The 26,113-nt window shown below is 38.0% G+C and overlaps 4 protein-coding genes across 9 annotated transcripts in view; 3 read left to right on the top strand and 1 right to left on the bottom strand.

The window, feature by feature from the left end:
- The window catches only part of METTL24 (methyltransferase like 24), a 144,355-nt gene extending 133,845 nt beyond the window's left edge, over positions 1-10,510 (top strand). The window contains exon 6 of the mRNA XM_032338822.1: positions 10,370-10,510. Within this exon, the coding sequence (XP_032194713.1) occupies positions 10,370-10,468 (99 nt within the window). The 3' untranslated portion in view covers positions 10,469-10,510. The remainder of the gene's footprint in view (positions 1-10,369) is intronic.
- The window catches only part of CDC40 (cell division cycle 40), a 48,989-nt gene extending 29,483 nt beyond the window's left edge, over positions 1-19,506 (bottom strand). Inside the window, exons 1-4 of one of the 2 annotated variants that reach the window (XM_032338811.1) lie at positions 19,352-19,506; positions 18,958-19,204; positions 8,090-8,176; positions 1,221-1,350 (exon numbers count right to left, since the gene is read on the bottom strand). In XM_032338811.1, coding sequence (XP_032194702.1) covers positions 1,221-1,350; positions 8,090-8,176; positions 18,958-19,146 — 406 coding nt within the window. In that variant the 5' untranslated portion in view covers positions 19,147-19,204; positions 19,352-19,506. Of the gene's footprint in view, positions 1-1,220; positions 1,351-7,377; positions 7,465-8,089; positions 8,177-18,957; positions 19,205-19,351 lie in introns of those variants that run through there. The other variant, XM_032338812.1, reaches the window with a different exon arrangement.
- Positions 19,507-19,668: 162 nt separating this feature from the next.
- Positions 19,669-26,113, top strand: part of WASF1 (WASP family member 1) — a 60,123-nt gene continuing 53,678 nt past the window's right edge. The window contains exons 1-2 of one of the 5 annotated variants that reach the window (XM_032338815.1): positions 19,670-20,150; positions 23,830-23,984. The gene's annotated coding sequence lies outside the window, so the exon portion shown is untranslated. Of the gene's footprint in view, positions 20,151-23,829; positions 23,985-26,113 lie in introns of all 5 variants that reach the window. The other 4 variants (XM_032338814.1, XM_032338818.1, XM_032338813.1 and 1 more) reach the window with 4 other exon arrangements.
- LOC116588119 (programmed cell death protein 7-like) lies at positions 20,246-23,710 on the top strand. The gene is made up of 2 exons (XM_032338824.1): positions 20,246-20,594; positions 21,597-23,710. Exons 1-2 carry the CDS (start codon positions 20,275-20,277, stop codon positions 21,649-21,651), a joined length of 375 nt encoding a protein of 124 aa, XP_032194715.1. The 5' UTR covers positions 20,246-20,274; the 3' UTR covers positions 21,652-23,710.

Here is a 26,113-nt window from a genome sequence, read left to right on the forward strand (position 1 = left end):
ACGATAAAAAGAGTGTGCCAAAAAAACAAATAATCTGATGAAAAATGGGCAGAAGACATGAACAGACGTTTCTCCAAAGACGACATCCAGATGGCCAACAGACACATGGAGACATGCCTGACATCACTAATCAACAGGGAAATGCAAATCAAAACCACAATGAGTATCACGTCACACCTGTCAGAATGGCTAAAATCAAAAACACAAGAAACAACTGGGGTTGGCAAGGATCCAGAAAAAAAGGAACCATTATGCACCACTGGTGGGAATATAAACTGGTGCAGCGCCTATGGAAAACAGTAGGGAGGTTCCTCAAAAAGTTAAAAATAGAATTACCATAGGATCCAGTAATTCTACTACTATTTACCCAAAGAATATGAAAACAGTAATTTAAAAAGATATATGTAACCCTATGTTTATCGCAGCATTATTTACAATAGGCAAGTTACGGAAGTTGGCCAAGGTCCATTGGCGGATAATGGATAAAGAAGATGTAATACATATGCACTGGACTATTACTTAGCCATAAAAGACAATGAAATCTTGCTATGTGCAGCAACGTGGATGGATCTAGTGGGTATAAAATCAAGTGAAATAGGCCAGTCAGAGAAAGACAAATACCATATGATTTCACTCATATGCAGAATTTAAGAAATAAATGACCAAAGAAGAGACAAAGCAAAAAACAGACTCTCAACTAGAGGAAACAAACTGATGGTTACCAGGAGGGAGGGAGGTGGGGGGATGGGAGAGATAGGTGAAGGGCATTAAGACTACACTTATCATGATGAGCACTGAGTAATGTACAGAACTGTTGAATCACTATACTGTATACTATACTGCAAATTAATATAACGTTGCATGTTCACCATACTGCAATTAAAAATAAAAGTAACCTCTTAACACTATCTGGTCATTTATCAACTTCAACAGCAATCTGCATATGATGGGCATTCAATAATCAACTTCATTATCAAGTACAACAGAGAATATTCTGTTTTTAAGGCCACAGAATATTTCTAGTACTCAGAAATAACAGCATATTTAGAATGATAGCTAAAAGCCCGAGTTCATCTTCCCATTTGTATAAATATAGATCCATTTAAGGAAATACACTACCTTAAAAAGGAAACCAGATTAGTAAATTTAAAAAGAAGATAAAACAGATTATTCACACAAAAGTGTGTCAAACTGGAAACTGTAAATCTTAATCACCTTACCGTATGTGGCAAACGTTCTTCTTTGCTGTTCAAACATAAAATCATTGATATGAGCTGGTTCAGCATATCCAGAAAGCATATTCCTAGGGGCAGCCATTTGCTGTGTCCTAAAGGGATTTTCTGGTCCAAACTGCAATGTTATAAGAAAAAATAAACTTAAGTTCTGATATATAAAGCTAAAATTACTAGAATTATTCTACAATATATTATCAACTCTAAATCATTAGGGGCTATTGAGGGATATACTGGGTTCCTATTGAGGACCATGTTCCCCACACATGGTTCCATGCAGCGGGGCAATGAGTGATTAGCACTGTTTGTTAGCCCCTAGGTCAGAAAGAGAGGAATCCAGCTCTCCTAAGTCTATGGGGGTGGGTGCTATTTAAATTTAAATTAAGTAAATTAAATTAAGTAAAAATTCAGTTCCTCAGTCACACTAGCCAAACTAAGACTTCAAGAGTCACATGTGGTTATTGGCTAATACATTTCCACCATTGCAGGAAGTTCTATTTGACAGTGCTGCTCTTGATAATTCAAAGTAACTGTATTTTTGTCTAAATCCTGATTTGGGATTTTTTTGTGGCGACTTTTTTTTTTTTTCATTTGTAAAGATGATTTTTGGTGACTTTATTTCAATAATGGCACCATGATGTAATTTTAAAAGATACATGTTTCTTCTCCACTAGATTATGAGTTCCTCAAAAGTAGAGACTTAAAATCTTCAATATTTACCATAATGCCTGGCATATAGAAAGCACTAATGAAGTAAAGATTACTCAGAATCCCACTGGGGGCAGAGTATAGGAAATAGAAAATAAAAGTAAAATGCTTGAAAAAGTCCCCAGAAAAGACATTATAAATGAAAATAAAATTTCTCTACTGTGAAAAGCGACACTAACAAGTCTTATACAAATTAGTACATTATTCTCTGTTTGGTTTATAAATGCTTCCACAACGGTTTCTAAATGTTATTTACTTTGATCTATAAAAGATCTATAAAAAGCCTATAAAAAACACTCAAAACTGACTTCCATTTTTTTAAAAAATCCTGGAAAGTTAAAGCGGTATTCTCCTTTTTATGTTAGAAATGAAGGAAAAAAACTAAAGATGATATATTTTATCTGTCCTAATGTCAGGAGTTTTAGTCTTAATTGGTAGAACCAGGTTAGAACAAACCCTAGTCTAGGATTCCACTGCATTGTAACATTCTTTAAATGTCAATCATAGTAGCTTTTTAAAAAACTGGGTAAAAAAGTACCAGATTATATCAAGCACTATTAACTTAAAAATATTTATTTAATGGTAATGGAAAAATCCAACTTTGTATTTTTTTTTTTAAGATTTTATTTATTTATTTGAGAGAGAGGCAGAGAGAGGGAACAGTGCAAAGGGAGAGTGAGAGGGAGAAGCGGACTCCCAGCTGAGCAGAGAGCCTGACATGGGACTCAATCCCAGGACCCTGAGATCATAACCCAAGCCACAGGCAGATGCTTAACAGACTAAGCCACCCAGGCATCCCTGTATTTTCTTTTTAAATGAAGAATAAAGTGAACTTCCCACTTTGGAAATTGTGGAATTAGACAAGGTATTTTTATTTGAGCTCTGTAGGTATACTGTCATCACGAAGTATTTCAAAGTTAGAACTACCATTAGAAAAGTTAGAACTACCATTAGAAACCACCTTTCCTATGATTCATTTCAAAGAGCCATAAATATAACTTATTGATCGTCTCTTAAGCAGAATGCTGCCTTCTCCAGATACCAACATTATATTATGCACAAAAATCTGAAATTAATTGTTACATGTGCCTTATGGTTTTTTGCTTCAGAAGAAAATAAATTACTATAATACTTTTATATTGACAGCTTCGACTTCTATATTTAAAATGATTCAATTTAAAAATATCCAATTTTCATTAACTTTCATTACTATTTACTCTGAATGATAAACTTTCACTACTATTTATTCTGAATTATAATAAAGGACAGTGCTAAGACTTCATAGCCCACATTAGTTCCTCCTTGCTGATGGGCGGAAATGTAGGGGAGAAAAACATTTAAACTGCTGAATAATGGCAATTACAGTAACTTCTTCAGTCATGAAATTTATTACAAATTTATTACATTTTACAGATATTTAAGCTGTGACAACAAAAAGATCTTCTAACGGGAAGCTGGGTTGGGGGAGGATCTCCGTACTTTTGGCTCACCTTAACTGTCTGGTTACCAGCAGCTATTGGAACTGATCTCAGAGACATTAAATAAACGCCAACAACGAAAGGGAGAGAATGTTACTCAGCAGAACTCAGCTCTTCCGAATTACTTAAAAATTATGTGTCCCAGATGTTCCTGGTCTCTGTGAATATGCACTTTTTTAAATTCTGGGTTAACCATTAAAAAACAAAACAAAGCATAGGAGTGCCTAGCTGACTCAGTAAATCATGCGACATTTGATCTTAGGGTTGTAAGTCTGAGCCCCATTTTGGGTGCAGAGATTACATAAAAATAAATCTTTTAAAAAAATAAAAACAAAGCCTATAAAAAACACACAAAACTGACTTCCAGTTTTTTTAAACTGCTGGTAATTAACCAAGTTTAAAGTAAATTTGCATTCAAGGGATTTTAAAAATACATATTTAAGTTAATTAGGTATGAGTATTTAACAGTTTTTAGTTAAGACCATACTGAAATACACCACAGTCAATTATAATCTTAATCTCCCATATAAAATATACGTATTTAAATTTCATAATTCAGAACACGACATCTCAGGATATTCCTGAGTATGTTTACATCTTTCACCTGAGTGAAGTAGTGATTTATTTATAATGTAGGAGGAAAGCATTTTATTTATTTGACAGAGAGAGACAGTGAGAGAGGGAACAAAAGCAGGGGGAGTGGGAGAGGGAGAAGCAGGCTTCCTGTGGAGCCTGTGCTCAATCCTAGCACCCTAGGATCATGACCTGAGCCAAAGGCAGATGCTTAACTGATTTAAGCGCCCAGAGAAAAGCATTTAAAAAAAAAACTTACTTATTTATGTATTTGAGAGAGAGTGAGGGCATGCGTGTGTGGGGAGAAGGGCAAAGGGAGAGAATCCCAAGCAGATCCCCCACGGTTCGTGGAGCCCCACACAGATCCCACGGCCGCTGACATCATGACCCATGCTGAAACCAAGAGTCCAAGGCTCAACCGACTGAGCCACCCAGGGACCCTGAGGAAAGCATTTTTAATTTGTTAAAACACTGGTAGATAAATCTAAGAAACCTATGTATTGTAAAGCTGTGGCTCTCAAAAGTCTTCAGAAGGTAGAATGCTTGAGGGTCAATGTCTTAGTAGTAAAACATTAGAGGAATTAAGAAAACTTACACTGGTAAAAACTGACTTTTTGAAATCATAATAATAAGTTTACATATAGAATGCCCCCCCCTCGCAGTTACTGAACTAATAGTCATATAATACTTAGATTGCTGGTAAGTTTTTCATTAATATTTATTGTAGTCATCAATGTTTAAATACTTACAAACAGACTTTAAGGTAAGAAGAGCCTTTTGAATAACTTAATTATTTTCCACAAATTTGGAAAAGATCGCCACCATTCAATTTTACTGGCAGAACACCTTGATCTTTTAAGACATAAGAGCACAGTTTAAATATTATTAATATAAGAATATTTTATTAGTGTGGGTTTTATGACCTTGGGCCTCAGTTTCCTCATCTACAAAATAAAAGAACTGAATTATCTGATTTCTAAAGTTCACTCTAACATTAGTATTTACAACAGCCCTCTGGCCAAAAAAAAAAATAAATAAATCTCTGGCCAGATTTTTAACAAAAACTAGGATTTTTTTCTTTCAATTTTGATATTTTTTTCCATTCCTAAAAGTACTATTATTTTAAATCTGAAAATCTCCCTGAGGCTTATGGGTTTTATATGAGTCTACAAAAGCTGGCAAATACACATTTCTCTAAGTAAATCCAAAAAGGATGGAGTGAAAGGAAGAAAAGCAGTGGACTAAAACAATGGCTAGTATCTCTTCAAGTTCTGTCTGTAATTTGAGAAAGCTTATCTGGATACTAAGTTAGACCATTTAGGAAAAGTCCTTGGTTGGGAGGGAAAAACATATTTTATAAAATGAAATAGTCAATTCACTTAATTTACTGAACTAGCAAAGTCAAAGTACGTGCATAGGGGTGTGACATGTAAACCCCGTAACAGTCTGCAAACTGCTCTTCCAGCCACAGAGCAATCGTTAGGAGTGACATGAACTCACATTCTCAAATATGTTACTGAGACTTGGTTTCCTCGAAACAAAACAGGTATTAGAATACTTATTGCACAGGATTATTGTGAAGACTAAAAGAGATAAGGTACACAAATACATAAATTCCTCAGTATGCTACCTGGTATACAGTAATAAATGACAGTTTCATTTCATTAGTTTCTGTTCCTGTTCTTTTCCATCATGCAAACCCTTATCAAATTAGCCTTCCTACAAATTCAGCTCTGATTATGCCACTCTTTAATAAGAATTTTAAAAATCTATTTATCACCTATTTTTTTTCAAAGATTTTATTTATTTATTTGACAGAGAGTGTGATCACAAGTAGGCAGAGAGGCAGGCCGAGGGAGAGGGGGAAGCAGGCTCCCTGCTGAGCAGAGCCAGATGTGGGGACCCTGGGATCATGACCAGAGCCTAAGGCAGAGGCTTTAACTCACTGAACCACCCAGGTGCCCCAATATTCCTTATTTTAAATAGTTCTTCCTCTGTGCAACTTTTTCTTATCTTCACAATCAGATACAATCTCTCCCTTAACTTGAATACCACTTCAGGCATATACAAAACAGTCTGGTCTCTATCTTTTTTTAAAAACACCACTGAACTATCATCTCTGGTAAACAGTAGCTTGAGAAGGACTGTATCTTTTTTCCAACAATGGATTCTCAACATATGGGAACGTGAATTTCATCAAGCAATGTTCCTGCTAACACCTTTCCACACTTTGTCAAATTATACAGATCCTAGTCATAAAATTCAAAGGTAGTAAGCTCATTTAGCAACCAGGAAAAATAGTAATGTTTTTCTCATTTGTCCACCTCATCTTTCTTTTCTTAAACTGATGACAAGCATTAGTGTTCTAACATAAATTAATTTATATTATGAATGCGAGGCTCCCTAACATGAGAAAAAAAAACTCAGAATACTAAAAGGATTGATAATCTCACAAAGAGGATGATAGGCCTAATGCCACACCAGTATCACCAAAAAAATCTTAATCTCCTAAATTTCAAAAACTCTAGTCACACAGCAATATATTGGTTATGCAAAAGGTCTAAAACTGGAAGAGAAAGAGACTTCATATAAAATGCACTGACATGAGAATGTCACACACCACACTACTTCCAAATTTTATTTTTCTGCATTTAGTGGCCCTATTTTATGGAGGCACTTTTCATTTGAAAAATCACGAAGCATGTATGTAATATACAACCTTTCTTCACTGTGCCAGCTAAAATGGTACCAAGGGTTATGAAACAGTCTACAGGTTCAGCAGGCTAGAAGGATTTAAGAAAAATAAATTAAGATTTAAAATGTGCTGCAGTACGAGAAAGAGATCTCTGCTTACTAGACACCCTGGGAACTGCCAGAGCCCTGTCTAAATACTACCACTGACATCGTTGGCCATATTCTAAGTAATTACAGAAACCTGAGCAGGCAAATTATACAGAACAGCTTTATGACTCTGCTTTATCAAAAAAAAAAAAAAAAAAAAAAAAGGGACAAGTGACTACAAGCCAGAAAACCAAAAAATTAAAAAGTACCTCTTTATCCAGTTGCAATAACATATGGCCCCATACCCCATTTTTAAAGTATTTCTTAAAGACCCTACTACTGAAGGCCTATTTTGTTTTATAATGACCATTTTTTGGCATCTCTATTTCTCAATCAGGCCTTCTTTCCTTTATAAAAATGAAATAGCTAGGAATTTATTTTTTTACACTAAGACTTTCCTAAATGGACAATTTTCACTTTTTTTGGCCTTTCTTCCTTCCTCATTTTCTTTATGCTTCCATCACCATTTATCACCATCATCTTCACCATCACCACCATCTTCACATCACCACCATCATTATCATCACCATCATAAGATATCTTACCCAGATCAGGCAATACACACTGTGACCACTACCGAGCAGCGAACACGTTAGCATGGCATTTCTTCCCAGCATTTAGCACAGGACCATTTGTAACCAGATGTTTCACAACACACTATGCACTGATGATGCTAATAATAAATTCTTTTTCCCTTATGGGTAATTTGTAATACTCCCTAAAGAAAACTGAGGAAGATGTTAACTACATTCTTGTCTAAGAATCAGATATTTAAAAATTTCTTTTTTCGAAAGGCACTGTTCCATTCTGTCAGATGTTGTATGTTGGTAGATGAACAGTAGTGGATTTTTAAAAGTACATTTTCTTGGGGCGCCTGGGTGGCTCAGTGGGTTAAGCCTCTGCCTTCCACTCGGGTCATGATCTCAGGGTCCTGGGATCAAGCCCCGAATCGGGCTCTCTGCTCAGCAGGGAGCCTGCTCCCCCCCCCCCCCCCGCCGCCTCTGCCTGCCTCTCTGCCTACTTGTGATCTCTCTCTCTGTCAAATAAATAAATAAAATCTTAAAAAAAAGTACATTTTTCTTTTCCTTTTATTTAAAAATTGAGATATAATTGGCATATAATAGGACATATTTTTTCAAAATTTAAATAGCATACTCTCTTGAGAAAACTCTGAAAAATTCACCAACTGTTTATCTACTTATGTATAATTCAAATGCTTTAGCAAAAGGCCGAATCTTGAATAGAATGTCTTCTTACCTCAGGAGCAAACATGGTCTCATAGGTAGGATTATACTGAACTTCTTTGACAGCAGGGTCAAGGTGAACTCCAGTCTCCAAATCTTCCTAAAAGAAAACCAAACGAACATTAAAGATCTGACAAGTAATCATTTTATTCTGGAAACTATATTAAGGTCACACTAGCTATTTTAATACTGATTTTATGATTATTGTACTAACACCATATGATTAATAACTCTAATACTCAAAGACTAATAAAATTAATGTATGTAGGTATAAAGGTTAGAATGCATAACAATATTTTTTTCCTTCCAAAATGCTGATTTGGGGCGCCTGGGTGGCTCAGTGGGTTAAGCCGCTGCCTTCGGCTCAGGTCATGATCTCAGGGTCCTGGGATCGAGTCCCGCATCGGGCTCTCTGCTCGGCGGGGAGCCTGCTTCCTCCTCTCTCTCTCTCTGCCTGCCTCTCTGCCTACTTGTGACCTCTCTCTGTCAAATAAATAAATAAAATCTTAAAAAAAATGCTGATTTTATCCCACCTGAACAAATTAAAAATTTCTAAATAGGCTAATAAGCTACTCAAAGCTTTAAATTAAGAGAGCCCAAGTCCTCTTTTTTATGAATTCAAAAAACCTAACCTCTGGTTCCAAATTCAGGACAACTACTTCTTTATTCAGCAAACCTTATTAGACATATACCCAGATGGCACAGGTTCTGGGCTACAGAAGTTGTCAGGGCCCTAATATTCTAAATCTAAATCTTACATTCTATGCCAATGTTTCAACCTTCTGAAATTCACCCCCCAGTTTAATGAACATAAAAATCTCATGTCCACTACAGAATCACTGGTGATCTCTATTTTGTGTAACTACACGACCTGCTATAAATATAATAAATTCCAAATTGGTATCTCTAGCCTGGGCCTCTGCTCTGATTTCTAAAGACTTGTGTATTTAACTTTTAGCTTGACATCTTTTCTCCCAGGATGCCTAAATTTGCTATATCTCACTTCCCGTTCCCCCCTTCCCCAGTGCCTTCTTCCAGCCTTACATTTGCTTACGCAGAAACTCCCAGAGCTATCCTTGCTGCCTCTATCTTTCCTGTTGTATCTCCAATCCATCAGCAAAGCCTCTACCTTCTACATACAAAGTTCAACCACTTCTCAAGTCCTCTTTCATGGTCATCTCACAGTCTAATTTACCATCTCACACCTGATTACCAGGATCCCTGCTTTACCCTTGTCCACCCACAGCTTCACTTCATGCAGGAAGCTGTGTGATTTTAAAATATTGTATTATGTCTGGGTTATGAACATTGGGGAGGATATGTGATATGGTGAGTGCTGAGAAGTGTGTAAGCCTGACGATTCACAGACCTGTACCGCTGGGGCAAATAATACATTATATGTTAATAAAAATAATTAATAAAAAATATTCTAATAATATCCTGTTCTAAACCCTCGAGTAACTTCTCCACTCAGAGTAAAAGCCTAATGAAGGCCAAAGGCTCATTACCAGTTGTTCTCAGAGAGTAAGTATGGCTCCCCGGGGAGTGCTATAGGGGATTTTATCTTCCTTTATTGTCCTGCCTGAGTATTTACATATTAAAAACATGTTATTCATACATGTTTAATTCACATATGAAGCAGGCTATATATATTTTTCCTTTAATTAGGGCAGTCCAGTTATATTTTGAAAATTTTAAGGAAGTTACATATCATCTCTGAATTACATTACAGTCAAGTAGAATTACAGAACTGCTATTACAAAATGAGGATGTTTGAATCTATCTGGTTGAGATTTAGCCTCCTCTTCTGAGATTTCAGAATGACCGCCCCCTGTGAAACTTGCCCCCACAAACTTCCATCTTCACGAAGTGCTGTGCGAGTCAGTGCTCATTAACTCAGGCCTCACTGGCTCACTTGCTATTCCTAGAATTCACCAAAGGCTGATCCTGCCTCAAGGTCTCTGCATATACTATTTCCTTTTCCTGGAATGTTCTTTCCCTACATAGCCACATGATTGCTTTCTTTCCTTTATCAGGTCTCAGTTTTTCTACTTTCCTCTTACCTTGTTTCATTTTTGTCCATTGTATTTATCATCACCCGCCACAGATGTACTTACTGTCTACATCCCTTACTAAAGACTGGATTTCAAATGCACACATGTATCCTCGACCCCTAGAATCAACCCTACCATATGACCTTCTTTATTCTGTTGGCCTTTTGCTAATGTAACATACATCTGTCTATATAATACAAAACACAATTCAAAGCAATATCAAATAATTTTTTTAAAAGGTGAGATATCATGAAGTTGATAGTGATGGTGGAGAAGAAGCAATGTCACTGACCAGTGAAGACCTGGTAGACTCAGAACAACGAATGACCAAAGACTAGAAAACAACAACAAAAAATAGTACTAGAGGCACACAGTGAGTATTCCAAAATTTTACCATTTGTAAACCATCCATCACCCAAAGCAGGCAACTTAATTTCTCTACTTCTCAAAGATAGGGTTCCTCAGGTATGACTCCCTTGGACTTCCATCCTCTCTAGTTTTAGAACTGTCCATATTTTTACCTTATCTTTTCTGTCTCAGGACTTCAATCTCCTCCTCAAATTTTTATCTGCAACCTTGACCACAATCCTGGCCTCTGGATCCATATTATCTAACTGCCCATTGAACTACATGATATGGATGTTCTACCACATCAAACACTTTGCTATGTCTCATTCCATGACTCCACCTTTACTCGGTAACAAATAAGGCACTGAGTCTTACTGATTCTATCTCTGAAATAGTTCTCCTGCAACCCTACTTCTACTGGCCTTCTCATCCTTGTCCCCATTATCCGAGTACAGACTGCATCATATCTTGTCTCATCCATTATAATACCTCCTTATCTGGTAGTACACTCCCACCTTTGCCTTATTAGATAAATCTCTGATTTTTAAAAATATCAAGCACTTTCACCCTAGCTGTGCTATTGGCGATATTACTGTCTTTGTTCCTTATGCATTTCCCTTTATTGTCTGATAATACATCATCTTCTTATTTTCTCTTTTACCTTCCCTTCTCTTGTCTCGGGAAAACTGCTCTTCTACAATCATTTTACATAATTCCTTATAGCAACTGTGATATTATATCACTTGTTGCACATGGTTTTTACTAACATTTTAATCCTCCCTGCCTAGTAGAATGCAGCGTAATCAGTGCCTGTTCAATAAGTATTTGTTAAATTGAAAAAAGAAAGAGTCAAATGCATTGAGAAAGAGGATGAAGGTTGACTAAAGATCATTGAATTTGGCAATTACATCACATGAAACCTTTGCCAGCGCGATTCTGGTAGTGGGGTAGAGAAGGGAAAAGCAGTCGTAAGAGACAGAACTATAACTAAGGATTTAGAAAAACAAGACAGTAATCATTTCTACTCTCTCAAGACATTTGGCAATAAAGAAAAGAAGATATGGGGTGCCAGATTGAAGAATTTTTGAGGTAAAATTAAGTTTGTTTTTTCCCTCCTTAAGGAAAGACTAAGCCAAGATTTAGTCAATTATAAGCTACAGGATAAGAGAAAGTAGGGAGAAACCCAGGAAAAAAGCCAGCACAGTTGGAAGGTTATCATCTGAGAAGAGGCGAGTCCTCTCTGAGATGAAACAGAGAGGACAAAGACAAGGATAGATGTTCGGAGTTGGTGGGAGATGTTAGAACTCACAACTGATGTTATTTTCTTTGTGTAGTTGGGGGCACAGGCCTCTTCACAAAACAAGCGTTGCAACTTCAAATTCATTTATACATTTAACAAATATCGACTGGGTGCCTACTGTGTGTCAGGCATTGTTCTAGGCCCACAGAAACAGATATCACTCCCCGTCCTTGTGGAGCTTATATTCTTGTGGGGGAGACATACAATAAACAATATACCAAGTGAATTATATAGTTTGCTAGAAGAGGGTACGCACTCTGAAAAATAGTGCTTAACGACTTTACTGTCGTCTCATATTGTCTCATATAATTCCTATAGCACTTCTATGAAATAAGCACTAGCAACATTAAGTCACTGACCCCAAGAAGCTAACAGAATAAATGAGAAGGGGAAAAAATTTCAAGTAACCACAAAGAACGATGTTAAAGACATCCAATTAGCAATAAACCAAAAAATCACTGACAGACTCTGAGTCAGGGTTCTTCACTGCAAACAGGCGAAAAACCCCTACAGACCAATTAAATAGCACTGAATCCTTTTGAGTAACTCATCTTTTCTCTTGGAATTGCCAAGAAGGGTAGAGACTCGGTTTGGGAAAATAGGGTGGGTAAACAGAAGGAATCCCAACCAAAAATCAAGCACGTCACAGAAGCAGTCTGCTGAGGATGAGAGTTCACCATTCCTGAATATCATTACTAAACCACTGTGGCTGTCACTGGATGCTGTTGAGACTACTGGCCTAATTGGGAAACTAGACGTTGGCCACCACTGCCACTCAACATATTCTCTTTTCTTGCTTCTTTGTGGGTTGGTTTTAGATTAGAATTTAGGTGCGTGCCTTTATCTGCTCAGCCTAAGTTACTGTCCTGAGCCTTAGCTGAAAGGGAGCTGGGGGAATGAGAATCTGGACTTTTCACCACTGAAGGCTGGGGGCAGCAAGGGCTGTTCCTCACATTAAGACTCTTAGGAAGGGGATTCAGATGCGAGGCCATCTAAAATATGATCCGTGTACAGTTAACCCCTGCACAACACGGGTTTGAATTTGTAGGCAGATTTTTTTCAATAAATACAGTACGGTACTATAAATGTATTTTCTTTTATGGTTTTCTTAGTAACATTTTCTTTTCTCTAGCTTCCTTTATGAAAGAATACAGTACATAATACACATGACAAAGTATGTTTTAATTGACTATTCATGTTATCAGTAAGGCTTCTGTCACCAGTAGGCAATTTGTAGTTAGGTTTTTGAGTAGTCAAAAGTGATACTCGTGGAGGAGGGGGAGGACGGGAGAGGGTTGCTGTCCCTAACCTCTCATTGTTCAAGGGTGAACTGTTTACTACCCTAGAATGCACACTAGAATCTCCAACGATTAGAGACAGTATCTGCGGAATGTTGAGTAGAAAAATTCTAGGATCATAAAATAAAAATGTCATATACAAATGGTTTCAACTGCATAAAAATTAAATTAAATGCATTTCTCAATATTCAATTCTAGAGGAAACTGCTTAAACTAACAAGGCTTAGCCACATTCAGACCTCCCCAGTAGATTTCACAGAATATGTTTGCTAGAACCACTTTAAAATGTGGTTTATCAGATCTTTCCGATTAGGAATATCTTGAATTTGAATTATTTTGAACAGAGTGCCATGAGATACCAAATTTTAAGGGCAAAGTATAATTTAAAAAGAATTCCTCTTATATACACATCAGTGGCAACTAATAAAAAATATATATAGGTCCCAGTCTCTGGTTCCTGCTAAAATTGTAGAACAAATTGAACAACCCTCCAAAAAATGAAGAGTTTTTAATTAATTATACATTTAATTAGAAAAACTTGGACAATATCACAACCTTGTTTTAATACCCAAGAGGAGTTTAATAATAATTAAGCATGCAATTGAAATTACCACAGAATTACAGAGGACCTCCATTCAGTTTTAATTATCCATAAAAATTAAAGTGCAGTGAGTGAAGGGTACCCTATGGGTCAAATAAGTTTGAACAGGTTATCTTCTGTTGAATCAAACTAATTTGCGGATAATGAGATAATATTTACTTTTGAGATCTTTCCACATGTTTTACTCATGTACATGATAGATGGAAAAGCACTCTGTAAATTAAAAGCAGAAAAAAATATTAATCATTATGAGCTATTTATCAATTTATAGCCCCCCCCAAGAAAGTAGAAATGAATAAACTTCCTACGATGGACATTTACATGGATGAGATAAAAGAATAGAAATTCACATAAAGATATCCTTTGGGTTTGGCCCTTAATAAATGCAGAGGAAAAAAGTGATCTAGTTGAAGTTCATAAGTATAAGAAAGATCACCCATAAAGAAATTAGAGGCCGAATTCTCATTTTACTCAAGTTGGCTATGTTAAAGCAGGGAATGCATGCGGGAAAAGTAACATTCATGGACTACAATGAGAGAGAGCCAGGCCTGCTTTTACTTTTTTAACTTTAAAGTCAATTAACAAGCAACTCTTGCAACCCAATAGGGTTCATTACATGATTCCAAAGTGCCAAATCTGACAGTGTTGCATTAAAATACATTTTTAACCAGAAAATAACTGTTCTCATACAGTGGAGTAAACAAATATGTTTGACTGGAGTCCTAGCAGAAAAGAAGTGAGAACAGGACTACAATTATACGTGAAGAGATAAGAACTGAAAACTTTCCAGAAACACTGAAGATCCACACTCCAAACCCATCAATTCCCAATTAAAGAAACCCCACAGATTCTGAGCAGGACAAACAAAATGAAATCCACATCAGGGTATCCCATAATGAACGTGAAGACTGAAACCACACCCCCCACAAAGGGGGCAGAGGGTAAGCGTCTTAAAAGCAGTCTGAAGAAAAAAGAAAAATATTTTAAATATGCTGAGAGAAAAAACTACCCGCTAAGTAAACTAAACCTGGTGAAAAGATCGTCAAAGAAGAGGGTTAAATAAAAACATTTTAAAACAAACTGAGGGAGCATGTAGTTGATGGCTCAGTCAGCTGAGAGGCCAAATCTAGATTTCAGCTCAGGTCGGGGTCATGGGATCCAGCTCCTGTGGGGCTCTATGCTCAGTGGGGAGTCTGCTTGGGATTCTTTCACTCTACCCTCCGCCCACCCTGCCTCGCTCAATCACCCTCTCTCTCTCTAATAAATATAACTCTTAAAAAAAAAAAAAGACAAACTAAAACTACAAGCATTTGCCACCAGTTAGCCCTCACAAGAGGACATGAAGTATGCACTGTAAGGAGAAAAAAGCAATCTCTTGCATACGAGATGCAAGAATCAGCTTGGCTTATGGTCATCTTCTGAAGTTTAAATATATGTGAAAAATACAGGATGCTAATAGCTAAAGCAGGGGTAGGGCAATATTAATAAAACTGAAATATTCTAAGGCTTTTGTACTGTTCAGTAAGAGACAAAGTACTGATTAATTCAGGTTTTAATGTCTACGGGTAACCACTGGAAGAGCAGAAACTGAGGGCATAATTTACAAATCAGCACTGGAAAAGGATGGAATGATAAAAAAAAAAAAAAATCAATCCAAAAGCATGGATGCCTAACATACTAACTTCCTGTGAAGTCTGTCTTCTTTCCCATTACCTGTATTTAAGACTATACTTAAAAAAAATTATTGCTATGGCTGCACCTCACAAGTTCTGGTGAGTAATATTTTCCTTATTGCTCTGTTCAAAGTATTTTCCCTTATCATTATTCTTTTATTTTGGCCCCTGGGTTATTGAGAAGTACAATTTCATAATTTTCAAATACGAGAATTTTACAGTTAATTGGTTAGCTTAGAAGCATCATGGTCAGAGAATGCGGTAACATGATTTAAAATTTATTGAGGCTGGGGGCACCTGGGTGGCTCAGTCGGTTAAGCTTCTGCCTTCAGCTCAGGTCATGATCATGGGGTCCTGGTGATCAAGCCCTGAATGGGGCCTCTCTGCTCAGCAGAGACCCTGCTTCTCCCTCTCCCTCTCCTGCTCTCCCTGCTTGTGGTTGCACTTTCCTCTCTGTCAAATGAATAAATAAGATCTTTAAAAAAAAATTATTGAGACTTATTTTATGATTTAGAGGGGTTGCCAAACTAGTTTATGGGGAAAATCTAGCCTACAGTCTGTTTTTGTACCAACAAGCTAAGTATGGCATTTATTTTAAAGGCTTGTTCAAAAAAGACAAATAGAAGGTCTGACAAAGACTGTATGTGGCCAGCACGGCCTCAAACCTTATTTGGCCTTTTATGGAAGTTCACCAGTGCCTGGCCTAGTGTAAAGTCAGCTTTTAAAAAACTCTTTATTATTGCTTGAGAAAAATATTCTGCTTTGAGTGCAATTTCTTCCTACCCTTTACATAGTTTGTTAATTTTGTTGTTCAAATTCACCGTTTCATAATTTTTCTTTTTTGCTTGTTCTATCAATTACCGAAAGGTATAGTAAAATCTCTGCTGTAATGGTAGATTTGTCGGTTTTTTGTTGTAGTTCTATCAGTATTTACTTGAATATTTTCAGGTTACATTATTAGATGCACATGAATTTAAAACTGCCATATACCTCTTTGTGAATTGAACCTGTATCATTATGAAGTCTACTTTATTGATCTTAATACAACCAATGGCACTTATTTTTTGTTGTTGTTGTTCAGTATTTGCTGGATATATTCTTTTTCCACCTTCTTACTTTTGATCATTCTGGAAAACTTAGCAAGCATGGCAAGAAAAAAAATGAAAGAAATAGAGTCAAAGAAAGATATTGTCATACTTGCAGCAGATATAACTATGTAAGTAGTGAGACCAGTTAAATTAATAAATAGAAAAAATAATGCTATTTATTAATATATTAGCATAAAAATAAGACACACTTAGAAATACTGGCAGCAAAACTGCAAGATATTGATGGAGAAAATTAAACACTTCGGAAGAAATTAAAAATCTAAAGAAAACCTAAAGAAATGAATAGATACAATACTGTCTCCGAACTGATCTGTGGTTCACTATAATCAAACAAAATCCCACCTGGATGTTAGTAAAACTCCACAAGTCAATTCTGAACTGTATAAAGAATTACAGGGGATAAGAATAGCTGCAACATCCTTGACTAACAACAACAATAAGGGGTGAGGGAAAAAGTCCTACCAAAAGATCAAGCTATAGTATTAAAAACGTTCACACCATGGGGCACCTGGGTGGCACAGTGGGTTAAGCCTCTGCCTTCAGCTCAGGTCATGACCTCAGGGTCCTGGGATTGAGCCCTACATCGGCCTCTCTGCTCAGCATGGAGCCTGCTTCCTCCTCTCTCTCTCTCTCTCTCTCTCTCTGCCTGCCTCTCTGCCTACTTGTGATCTCTGTCAAATAAATAAATAAAATCTTAAAAAAAATAAAAATGTTTGGTTAACAGACTTCACAGACTGAAGTTGAAGGCATGAGAGAATATGAGGAGTGAAAGGGGGACTAAGGGCAGAGTCAAAGGAAAAATACAAGGGAGCACAGAAGAGCAGGGTTTCGGAAAACTGAGCATGGCTCTACGGAAGCCACGGGAGAGAAAGTTTCAAGAAACAAGACCTATTTAATAGTGTCACTTGATACAGATATTCAAGTCAGATGGCAGAACCTGACAAGTTCTCAACATTTCTTAGGGAGAGTAAGTAGTTTCCTAAGAGGCTAGGTTGCACTTGGTTGAGAAAATGAGATAAACTGAGAGCTCCAAAAAGCTAAGCTGTGCAAAGAATGACAACTCGGGAGGCTGCTGGAGTGGGTGAAACAAGTTTGGAGAGTTTATTTTGTCATAAAGATAGGAGGATCCTAAGCATTCTTTCATACCATTCTATTAATAAAAAGTAAAATTCATAAAAACTTGCGGAAGACTTGGCTTGGGAACATTTCTTTTTGTCTGATTTTTCTTTTATTGAAAAAAAATTTATTGTATTCGCATACAATGTTCTATTAGTTTCAGGTATACAACATACTGATTTGACAATTCTATAGGAAACATCTTAAGTACAAAGTAATTTTTGCACACTGCCTCCCATCACCCTATCTTGAACTTCTGATCACCCCCATTAGGCTCTACTGGGCGTACACTACCAATTGGCAGATGCTTTCCTCTGGCTCTAGACACACCAGCCTTTCCTCAGATCTTCAAACCCACTAGGCTCTTTGTCATCTCCAAGCTTGCTATCATCTTTGGAAACTCTTGCCTTGTCTTGCACATGGCTGGTTTCTCCTCCTCCTTCAAAGCTACTCTTTCAGAAAGGACTTCCCTGACCAATCTATGGAAGTCATAATCCTATCTTCTTCCCTATCACAGAACTCTTATTTTTTCCTTCATACTATTTAATTCCATCTGTAACCACTTTATTTGCTCACATTTTATGGGCTGCCTCTTCCACTAGCATGTATGCAAAGATGTGTGGCTTGTGGACCTCTGCGTCTTCAGCCCCTAGCATAGTTCCTGGCAAATAACATGTCTTCGGTAAATATTTGTTAAATGATCCATACAACCAATGTCTCCGTCTATCACGTTCCTCAACTGGGATCAAGCACACTGTTTCTTAAACCTAAGGGCTTTTGTCACTCTTTGACACACACAATCACGAGGGTTAAACTAACTAACATTTACTGTACTTTCATTAGATACTAGGTTCTGTACTATAACCTACGTTTGTATCATTTCACTTAAGTTTTACATAACCCTCTCGTATAGATAGTACTTCTAAAATGATCTCCATTGTACAGGCGATGAAACAGGGAAGGTTGTTAAGTTCACAGAGGTGGTAGAGCGGGCATCAGAATCGAGTTCTGACTTCAGAAACAGAACAAAGCCGGGCCATTACTCACTTCAAGTGAGGATCCATACTCTAGTTTGGGAAGTTCTAATTGAAACCTGCTCTACCCGGGCACATCCCAATCACAAATTCAAATTTCACAACCCGACTCCCCTTCCCCACTTGCTTGCTGGCGGGAGGCGAGAGCCGGGAGCCGGGGAGAGCTGTCCCGAACTTCCAAGTCCCGGCTTCTCCCGAGGAAGACGCATGTAGGAAGAAGAGATCCGAGCGTCAGCAACTTAAGTCTCCTCACCGAGGAAGAGGGAACCCGGGGGCTAACGAGAGACTGCCGGATTTTGGAGTAGAAGCAGACAAGTCCCGCACTGCATCAGTGACCAAAGAGCTTACCTTAACTGCCACCTCCGGAGCGGAGTCCACCGCCACTGCCAGAGAGGGTTTGGTCGAAGCTGATTTCGTCAAGTGCATGAGGGAGTCAGCGGCTGGTAGGGAACACTGACCACCCTCACTGTCCGAGTCCGATTCGGACCCTGAACCCGAACCATAGGACGCAGCCAGAGCTGCAATCGCAGCCGACATGACGGCACCAGATCCTCTGCGGAGACCAGGCCCGGGCGGAAGGAGCAGCTTCCAGGTCCTGACAGATGACCATGACACACAGTATTTACTTCCTTGGTAAGAATTCACTTACGGAATTTTAAATTGTACACTAATTAGCACTTGAATACGTATAAAAGAACCGAGAATATGAAAGCATTGATCTAGGGAAAGAGAATTATAATACCTTCTTAACTTTCAGGACCTTTGTGGACTGATTAAAGACTACGAGTTCCGAAATACCTTGAGGCCGTAAAGTCCCACACTCCCGGCGTGCAGCGCGGCGGGAAGTTGGAGAGGTACAATGGGAAATGTAGTTTGGAGCGAGGGGCGGGGCGGAGTGGGCAGGCCTCTCTTTGACCCCTCCCCTGAATGGATGGTTCATTCAATTGGCTATCATCTTCCCTCACTCCCCGGCCAAGCACTGTTCTCTCCGTCCCCTTCCCCCAAATTGAGGATTGGGCAATACCAAACAGCCTCAGGAAATGGGGGGGAAGCCGTATTCATTCCCTCTGTTGGGTGGGTGGGCGGAGGCTGAGTTTTCCACCACGGCTGCACCTGGGCACTGGGAGCTGAAGAGGAAAGCGAAAATCTTAAGCTGGAAGACCCTGAGTTGTGGAGAATAGCTCCCGTTGGGAAGGATGGGAGATTAGGTGGCGAGGGTCAGCGGTCCCCCCTCCTTCAGGCGCGGATCCCGGCGCCCAGTTGTGGAACGTCGCGCGCGGGGAGGGGGTGGGTGGGGGGCGGCGGCGGCGGCTCTCGGTGTTGTTAGCTCGCGCGTCGAGCACACGGAGGGTCCGGCGACCGGCGGGCGCCGCAGGCGGCGTTCCCAGTAGTCCGGTGCCTCGGCCGCTGCCCAGAGACGATTCCACGCCGGAGCCTGTCGCTCCTGGAGGCTCTAGGTGGAGTCCCGGGAGCTGAGGGGGGACCGGCGGCCGCCACCGAAGCATGAAGACGGGGTAAGGCAAGACCCCCATGATTTCACGGTGAGCGCGAATCTCTCAGGAATTGGTATTTGGTGCGGAGAGGGTGCTGGGAGAGGAACTCTTTCTCACCGGCCAGAACCGAGAGAGGTGTGTGTGGCGCTCTTGCCCGGCAAAGGTGACGGGGATGGGCGCGCCTCCCCCGCGACGGCCCCCACCCCCATTCGCGGGTTTCCGGAGCTCCGGCCGCCCACCCGCCAGCCGGGCTGGGCTGCCGAGGGGAGACGGCAGCCGGCCGGCCGGCGCGCCTGGGTCTCGGTTGCAGGGACCGCCCGAGGCTGCTCTAGGTGGGGGAGACTGCGGGGCTCACCTGGAGGTGCCACCGTCTGAGCGCCCCTGCCCTGGCCGGGCACCCCCTTGCCTGCTCGCTCTGGGGGCGGCTGCAGCACCGGGTGGTAGAGAAGCCCCCGCTGGCGCTACGTGCGGGAGGCTCCGTAAAGCCGGCTGGTGCGTTTGCGTGTTTGCGCCGCGCGTCTTTATATTACAGACATAAAGGTAAAGCGAGTGCGGGGATCCCTTTCTTCCCCCGAAGAGGGGGCGAGGCGGGGAGGTCGCCTCCGATGCGTGGTCATGGGGGAGTGCCTCGAGCAGAGTTAGGGAGCCGCTTACTCAGCTCCGATGTCGGCAGGACTCGCCCATTGTGCCACCCAGATAATTATTCAACTATGCAGCATCCATTGCACCTTTCCCATTTTTCTTTTCCCCTTGCTACAGCATGCCCCCTAGCTTCGGTACTCTGACGCCTTCTCTTGCATGCGCTTGGGTGCTGAACTGGAATAATGATGAAAAGAAAGCACCTCTGACCTAAACATTCACAACCTGTTTTACAGTCGGTTAATTAACTAATCTCTAGCTAGACTAGATACTTTAATGTGACTCAGTCTAATCCTGACCCTTTCTGTGTACGGTGCGCTTTGGATGAAAATTTAATTTTTTTTCTTTGGTGTTAAGATTCACGTATGAAGTCTTATTTCTTGTGCGGTAATTGGTTTATTGGTTATTCAACCCATCTAATGGTCTTAAATGCAATATGTGCGATAGGTAACTTTCATCTAATTGTTGATAGTGCTATCTCGTCATTATAAATGCAGTCTGTCTTTGAACTCTCGGGCACAGCTTTTCCCATATGTTCTAAGTTTCTGTTAGCGAAGTATTTTTATTTATGGCGAATATTTGAATAAAGTACTTGATAGAAAATTTCTCAAGTTTTGTATTAAAAAAGTTTTGTATTTTGTTATCTTTCGGTAATATTTTATTGCTATTCATAGCTTTCAGTTGAATGAAAGGCAGCATTTAATAAGGCATTTAAGGTGGGGTTTCAACTGCCATAATGAGCATTCGCAAATTTCTCTAAATTTTATTTTTCGTTCAGTTCTTTGCAATACCATGTATTTAATTACTTGTTGTGGAATTTTTTTTCTTATTTTTTTTCTAACTTCTCTCTCCAAGGATGGACAGGCTCCAGTTTTGCACGAACTACCTGAAAGATGGAATCTTTTTTTGAAAACGGAAGAAACAACTGTTGGTTACTTGATTTTTGTGTTAAAAACTGTTTACCTCTCCTTACCTAAAAATAAATGATTCACTGCCAAAAATAAGTGTTTCCTTTTTTTTTTTTTTTTTTCTTGTGAACCTCCCCTTTGGCTTTTCTCCTTTAAGCTTGTTGCCATAACCCTCTTGATAAAACAGAATTGCACATAGGCATTGCAGAGGCAGTTGTTTTAAGGTACAGTAATTGTTTTACGGCGTTTGGAAGTGGCGCACTTATAACTTGATGGTGTAGAATCAGTGCTTGGTTAGGAAATGACCTTGCAATTTACAAAATGGACACCTCTGTGCCTTGGTTTCCTTATATGTAAATGGAGACTACCCATTTATGTCATTGAGTAGTATGCATAAATTCAATAAAGATGTTTTTGTAATGCTTTTAAATTTTTAGATATTTTAACTGATGGATAATGAAAATATTTCAGGGTAAAATACAAGATAAAAACGTCATTAGAATATCACCTGGCGTGTTAGAATGGCTGATTTATATTGAATTTTGCCTTGGAGATATAGGGCTATAAATTGAAAAATGTTTCTCATCCATAAAGAGTTTTTAATGATTGCAAATTTAATAGGTATTGTAGTTAGTACCTATATGTAGATATAACTATGAATATAGTTCATATTCATGAAAAAAGTTATATGACTTGATAATAAACAAGTAGAATCTTGAATTCAGTTTGTAAAAATAAAATTTTTTTCCTAAAAAACATTAAGGCTTTTTTAATTGAAAAATTTACAGATGACATGATCCGAAATACATTTACACCTTACATTTGTAAGGTGTGGTATGGAGTTTTGTTTAGGTTTATAAATAATTCCATATTCAGATGCAGTGAATTAATGTTGTATAATACTATATTACACTTTTTTTTTTCATTTTCAGAATAGTTTAAGGTATCCATTTCCAAGTGTTTGGTTTTCATTATCACAGAGATAGTAATAGTAACTTTTGATCTCCTTATTGGAATATTATTAACTCAGTTAATTTTCATAGCAAAAGTTACTATTAAAATATATTATTAGAACTTTTACCAAAGCTGTATTTTTGGTTACTTTGTGGGGAAGCTTCATATAGATGATGAGTTTATTCAAACGTCTTTAAAATTACTAATGTGTAGCTTCTTTTTTTGAGAATGAATTTGATTAAATTTTTAATGTTTTCTCAAATGATCACCTTAAAATTCAGCTGTAATTTTCACTTGGGTAAATACAGTTAATTAAAGGTTTTTCTAAGATTCTTGAGGACAGAAACTATCCTGAATCTTACTGTCAAAAATCTAAAATGGCTAGCATAGTGTTTAGCAAATAGTAGGGCCTCATTTTTGTTGTTATGAGACAAATAGAATGAGTGAAGAATATCCATTTATTTAGTGGATTGAATAGAAATTTTTAAAAACACATTTATGAATAAATTTTAAATCATGAAATACAGCTTTCTTTCAGGAGAAAAGAGAAAAATGCTTTGGAGTTTCTTTGAACTTTTTTTACCTGCTCAATTAGAATTCCTTTATTCCCATTTTTTGGAAGAGTACTAAATATCTGTATACAATAATGTGAGGGATTGTCAACCTTTCATTCATAAAATGATTAATTTTCTTACCTCTTCTAGGTCACTTCATGAAAATATGCATTAAAGGTTTTTTGTTGTTTTTCCTAAATTAGATAAGTATAGAAATGTTTTGGTTCTTTTTTGCTTACTTCAGTTTTCCAGTGAAATATTATTAAAATGATGTATGTTAATTATCTCCTGTGAGAAATGTGCCTGAATACCAAGTTTTAAAAATAAGTGACCCTGAGGTAGAGCTTTTTATGAAGTGAAGAATCTTTGAATTTTTAATTTATCACATTCAGTTTATAATTTTGAGTCTTTGTGTATTGCTGTTTCCTAATTTAGTATTTTTAGATCTTTATTTTAATTTAGATTTTTATTTTAAAATTTGTAAAATAGTTTGGAATTGGGAACTTCCTCAAAAACAATATTCTTGGTGGTTAGATTTGCAGGCAGCCCACCAAATTTAACCCATAATATACCTAAATTATAAGATTTATAATATTAGAGAATTATATTACTAATAATTAGGATAAATATATTGAAAATAACTACAGTTGTGTACAACACTTTTTCTTTCAGAAAATCCATTCAGAATTTTCTTTGAAATTCTAAGAATACATTTCTATTGTGTTAGACATGACAACATTATTAGGAACTTGTTCTCTAATACCCAGTGGATGTGAAGAGGAGGATCTTCCTCAGTTCAGTGAGCCTTCCATTATATGGGGCAAGAGGTGAGAGAATGAGAGAAATTGGAAGGAGCTAGGGTCTTCTGTGTGATGTTTGATAAGTCATTAGATTCCACTAAGAGCTAAAGACTTTTCAGGGTCTTTGGTTTTCTGGATTGTAAAATGAAAAAGTTGAAGTAGATAATCTCAGTTACAAATAAAATTACAAATAAAATTCAGAGGCATTTCAGTGCTCAGTGTAACCACTTGTTTATGAGAGCTGATTTTTCCTTTTTACTATTACTGCCTCTGTACTTCGTCCTCTCAGGGAATTTCTTCTCTCTGGATCTACCCCTGAAAAGATTATAGTCTTAATCTTTTTCTCACATGCCTGTTCTTGGAAGCAAGACTTTTTAGGGTTTTTAAAGGAGTTTTTTATAATGTTGGTTGTTTTGTCTGCTTTTATTTTTATTCTTTTTTAATTTTTTAACTCCTGGTTCCACCAAGAAACAAAGACTATTTGCTTTGTTCTATTCTTTTGTTTTTTACTGATAGCTGTTAAATAAAGTCAAGGTAGATTTTATTTATACTTTGGAGGAAGATCATACCCAGTGAATCTTCAGAGAAATTTTTTTTATAAGGAAAAATATTGGAACTAGGGTTTTGGAATGGGTTTATGAAGGTAAAGTGATGAAATATGGCCTGAGAATAGGGTTGCCACATACTGTATGGGATATCCTGCATTTTTATTTGTTAAATCTGACCGTCTTGCATTGGGTGCTGTGGAGCTTTGGGCATGGCCGGAGGATGAGTGTGGTGGGGTTGGAGGCAGAGTGAGAAAGTATGTTCATGGATCCATTGAGAATAGAGACAGGTTTTTTTTTGTCTTAGTTGGTGGTTTTGTTTTGTTTTGCTTCATTTTTGTGTTTCTAGAACTCGTTCTGTAAGTTAAATAGATATTTGAGTGGGTACGTAAATTACTACAGAATAGTAGGTAAGTAATTCCCTTAGGTGGAAAGATCAGGATGCTGTGAGAAAAGGGGTTATGAAACATAGCTATGTTAGTCATACACATTGGAGTATTTTGCAGATTTTTAATTAACTTCTTATTTGGAGGTTAATAATATTACAAAAAATAATAGGTGACATGTTTTCCTAAGTAGATAAAAAATAACATTGCATGCTTGCTATATATATAAGTCACTGTATACCTACCATTGTATTTGTTACTTTATTTCATTGGTATCATAATCCTATTAGAATTTAATGGAAGAAGAGGGTTAACTGAAATAAACATGTTGTTTATTGGCTCAACAGAAGCACAGGTTGTCTGGAAACCACTTTCTCTTTCCTTTCCTCAGTAAGTTAATGTGGAGCAACCATTTTAATAACTTGATAACAGTAATTCTGCCTGCCTGCTACCCTTCCCCTCATCTGTAATTGGTCAGTCTAGTGGTGGTTACCACTTGTCCTAGGCTAAACCAATTATTCATTCAGCACATAATTATTGAAGGCCAGCTGGGTGCTAGAAGTATATAATGGAGAGCAAAATAGAGGTCTCAGTTCTCTTGGAGTTAACAGTATAGTAAGAGAGACAGATACTGAACAAATACATGAGTCTGTAATTAGAAATTGTGGTGAATGCTATAAAGAAAAAGAACAGGGAACTAAATTTACCTTGGGAGTCAGGGAAGGTGCTTTGAGGAAAAATTAGCGGAAGTTAGCTATGTGAAAAAGGAAGAGAATGCAAACAATACATATTCAACAGTTTTGAAGTGGGAAAGAGCTTGTTAGATTCCACTAAGAGCTAAGAAAAGGCCAAAGTAGATAAAACTCAACGATATAGTGAGCAAGAGGGATTGTGGCGTAATGTAATAAGGTTGTTAAAGGTAAACAGGGGTCAACCATGTAAGGCCCACATAAGTTATTTCAATTAGGGTTGTGGATTTTATTGTAAGTGTATTGGGGAAAGCCAGGAAGGGTTTTTAATCAGGTTAACAACTGGACCAGATCCATCTTTTAAAAAGATCACTCTGGGAGATGAGTCACAGTTCTGCCCATTTCTGTAGTTTATAGGTGCAGTTCTATACACCTACACTAAGCCAGGAGGACACTCAGAGCTTTTCCTGAATTCTAAGTGCCCAGAGGGTTTTGCTCTACTGAAACTGGAAGATACAAAACCCAGAAACTGTTAG

This window comes from Mustela erminea, chromosome 4 (genome assembly GCF_009829155.1).
Source record: "Mustela erminea isolate mMusErm1 chromosome 4, mMusErm1.Pri, whole genome shotgun sequence".
Lineage (NCBI taxonomy): Eukaryota > Metazoa > Chordata > Mammalia > Carnivora > Mustelidae > Mustela > Mustela erminea.

Excerpts from the sequence above, each read along its gene's own strand:
- LOC116588119 (XM_032338824.1), top strand. The coding sequence starts at position 20,275 with ATGGGCGCGCCTCCCCCGCGACGGCCCCCACCCCCATTCGCGGGTTTC. Across the intron at positions 20,595-21,596 it reads AGGCTCCGTAAAGCCGGCTG|GATGGACAGGCTCCAGTTTT; the intron begins GTGCGTTTGCGT and ends TCTCTCTCCAAG.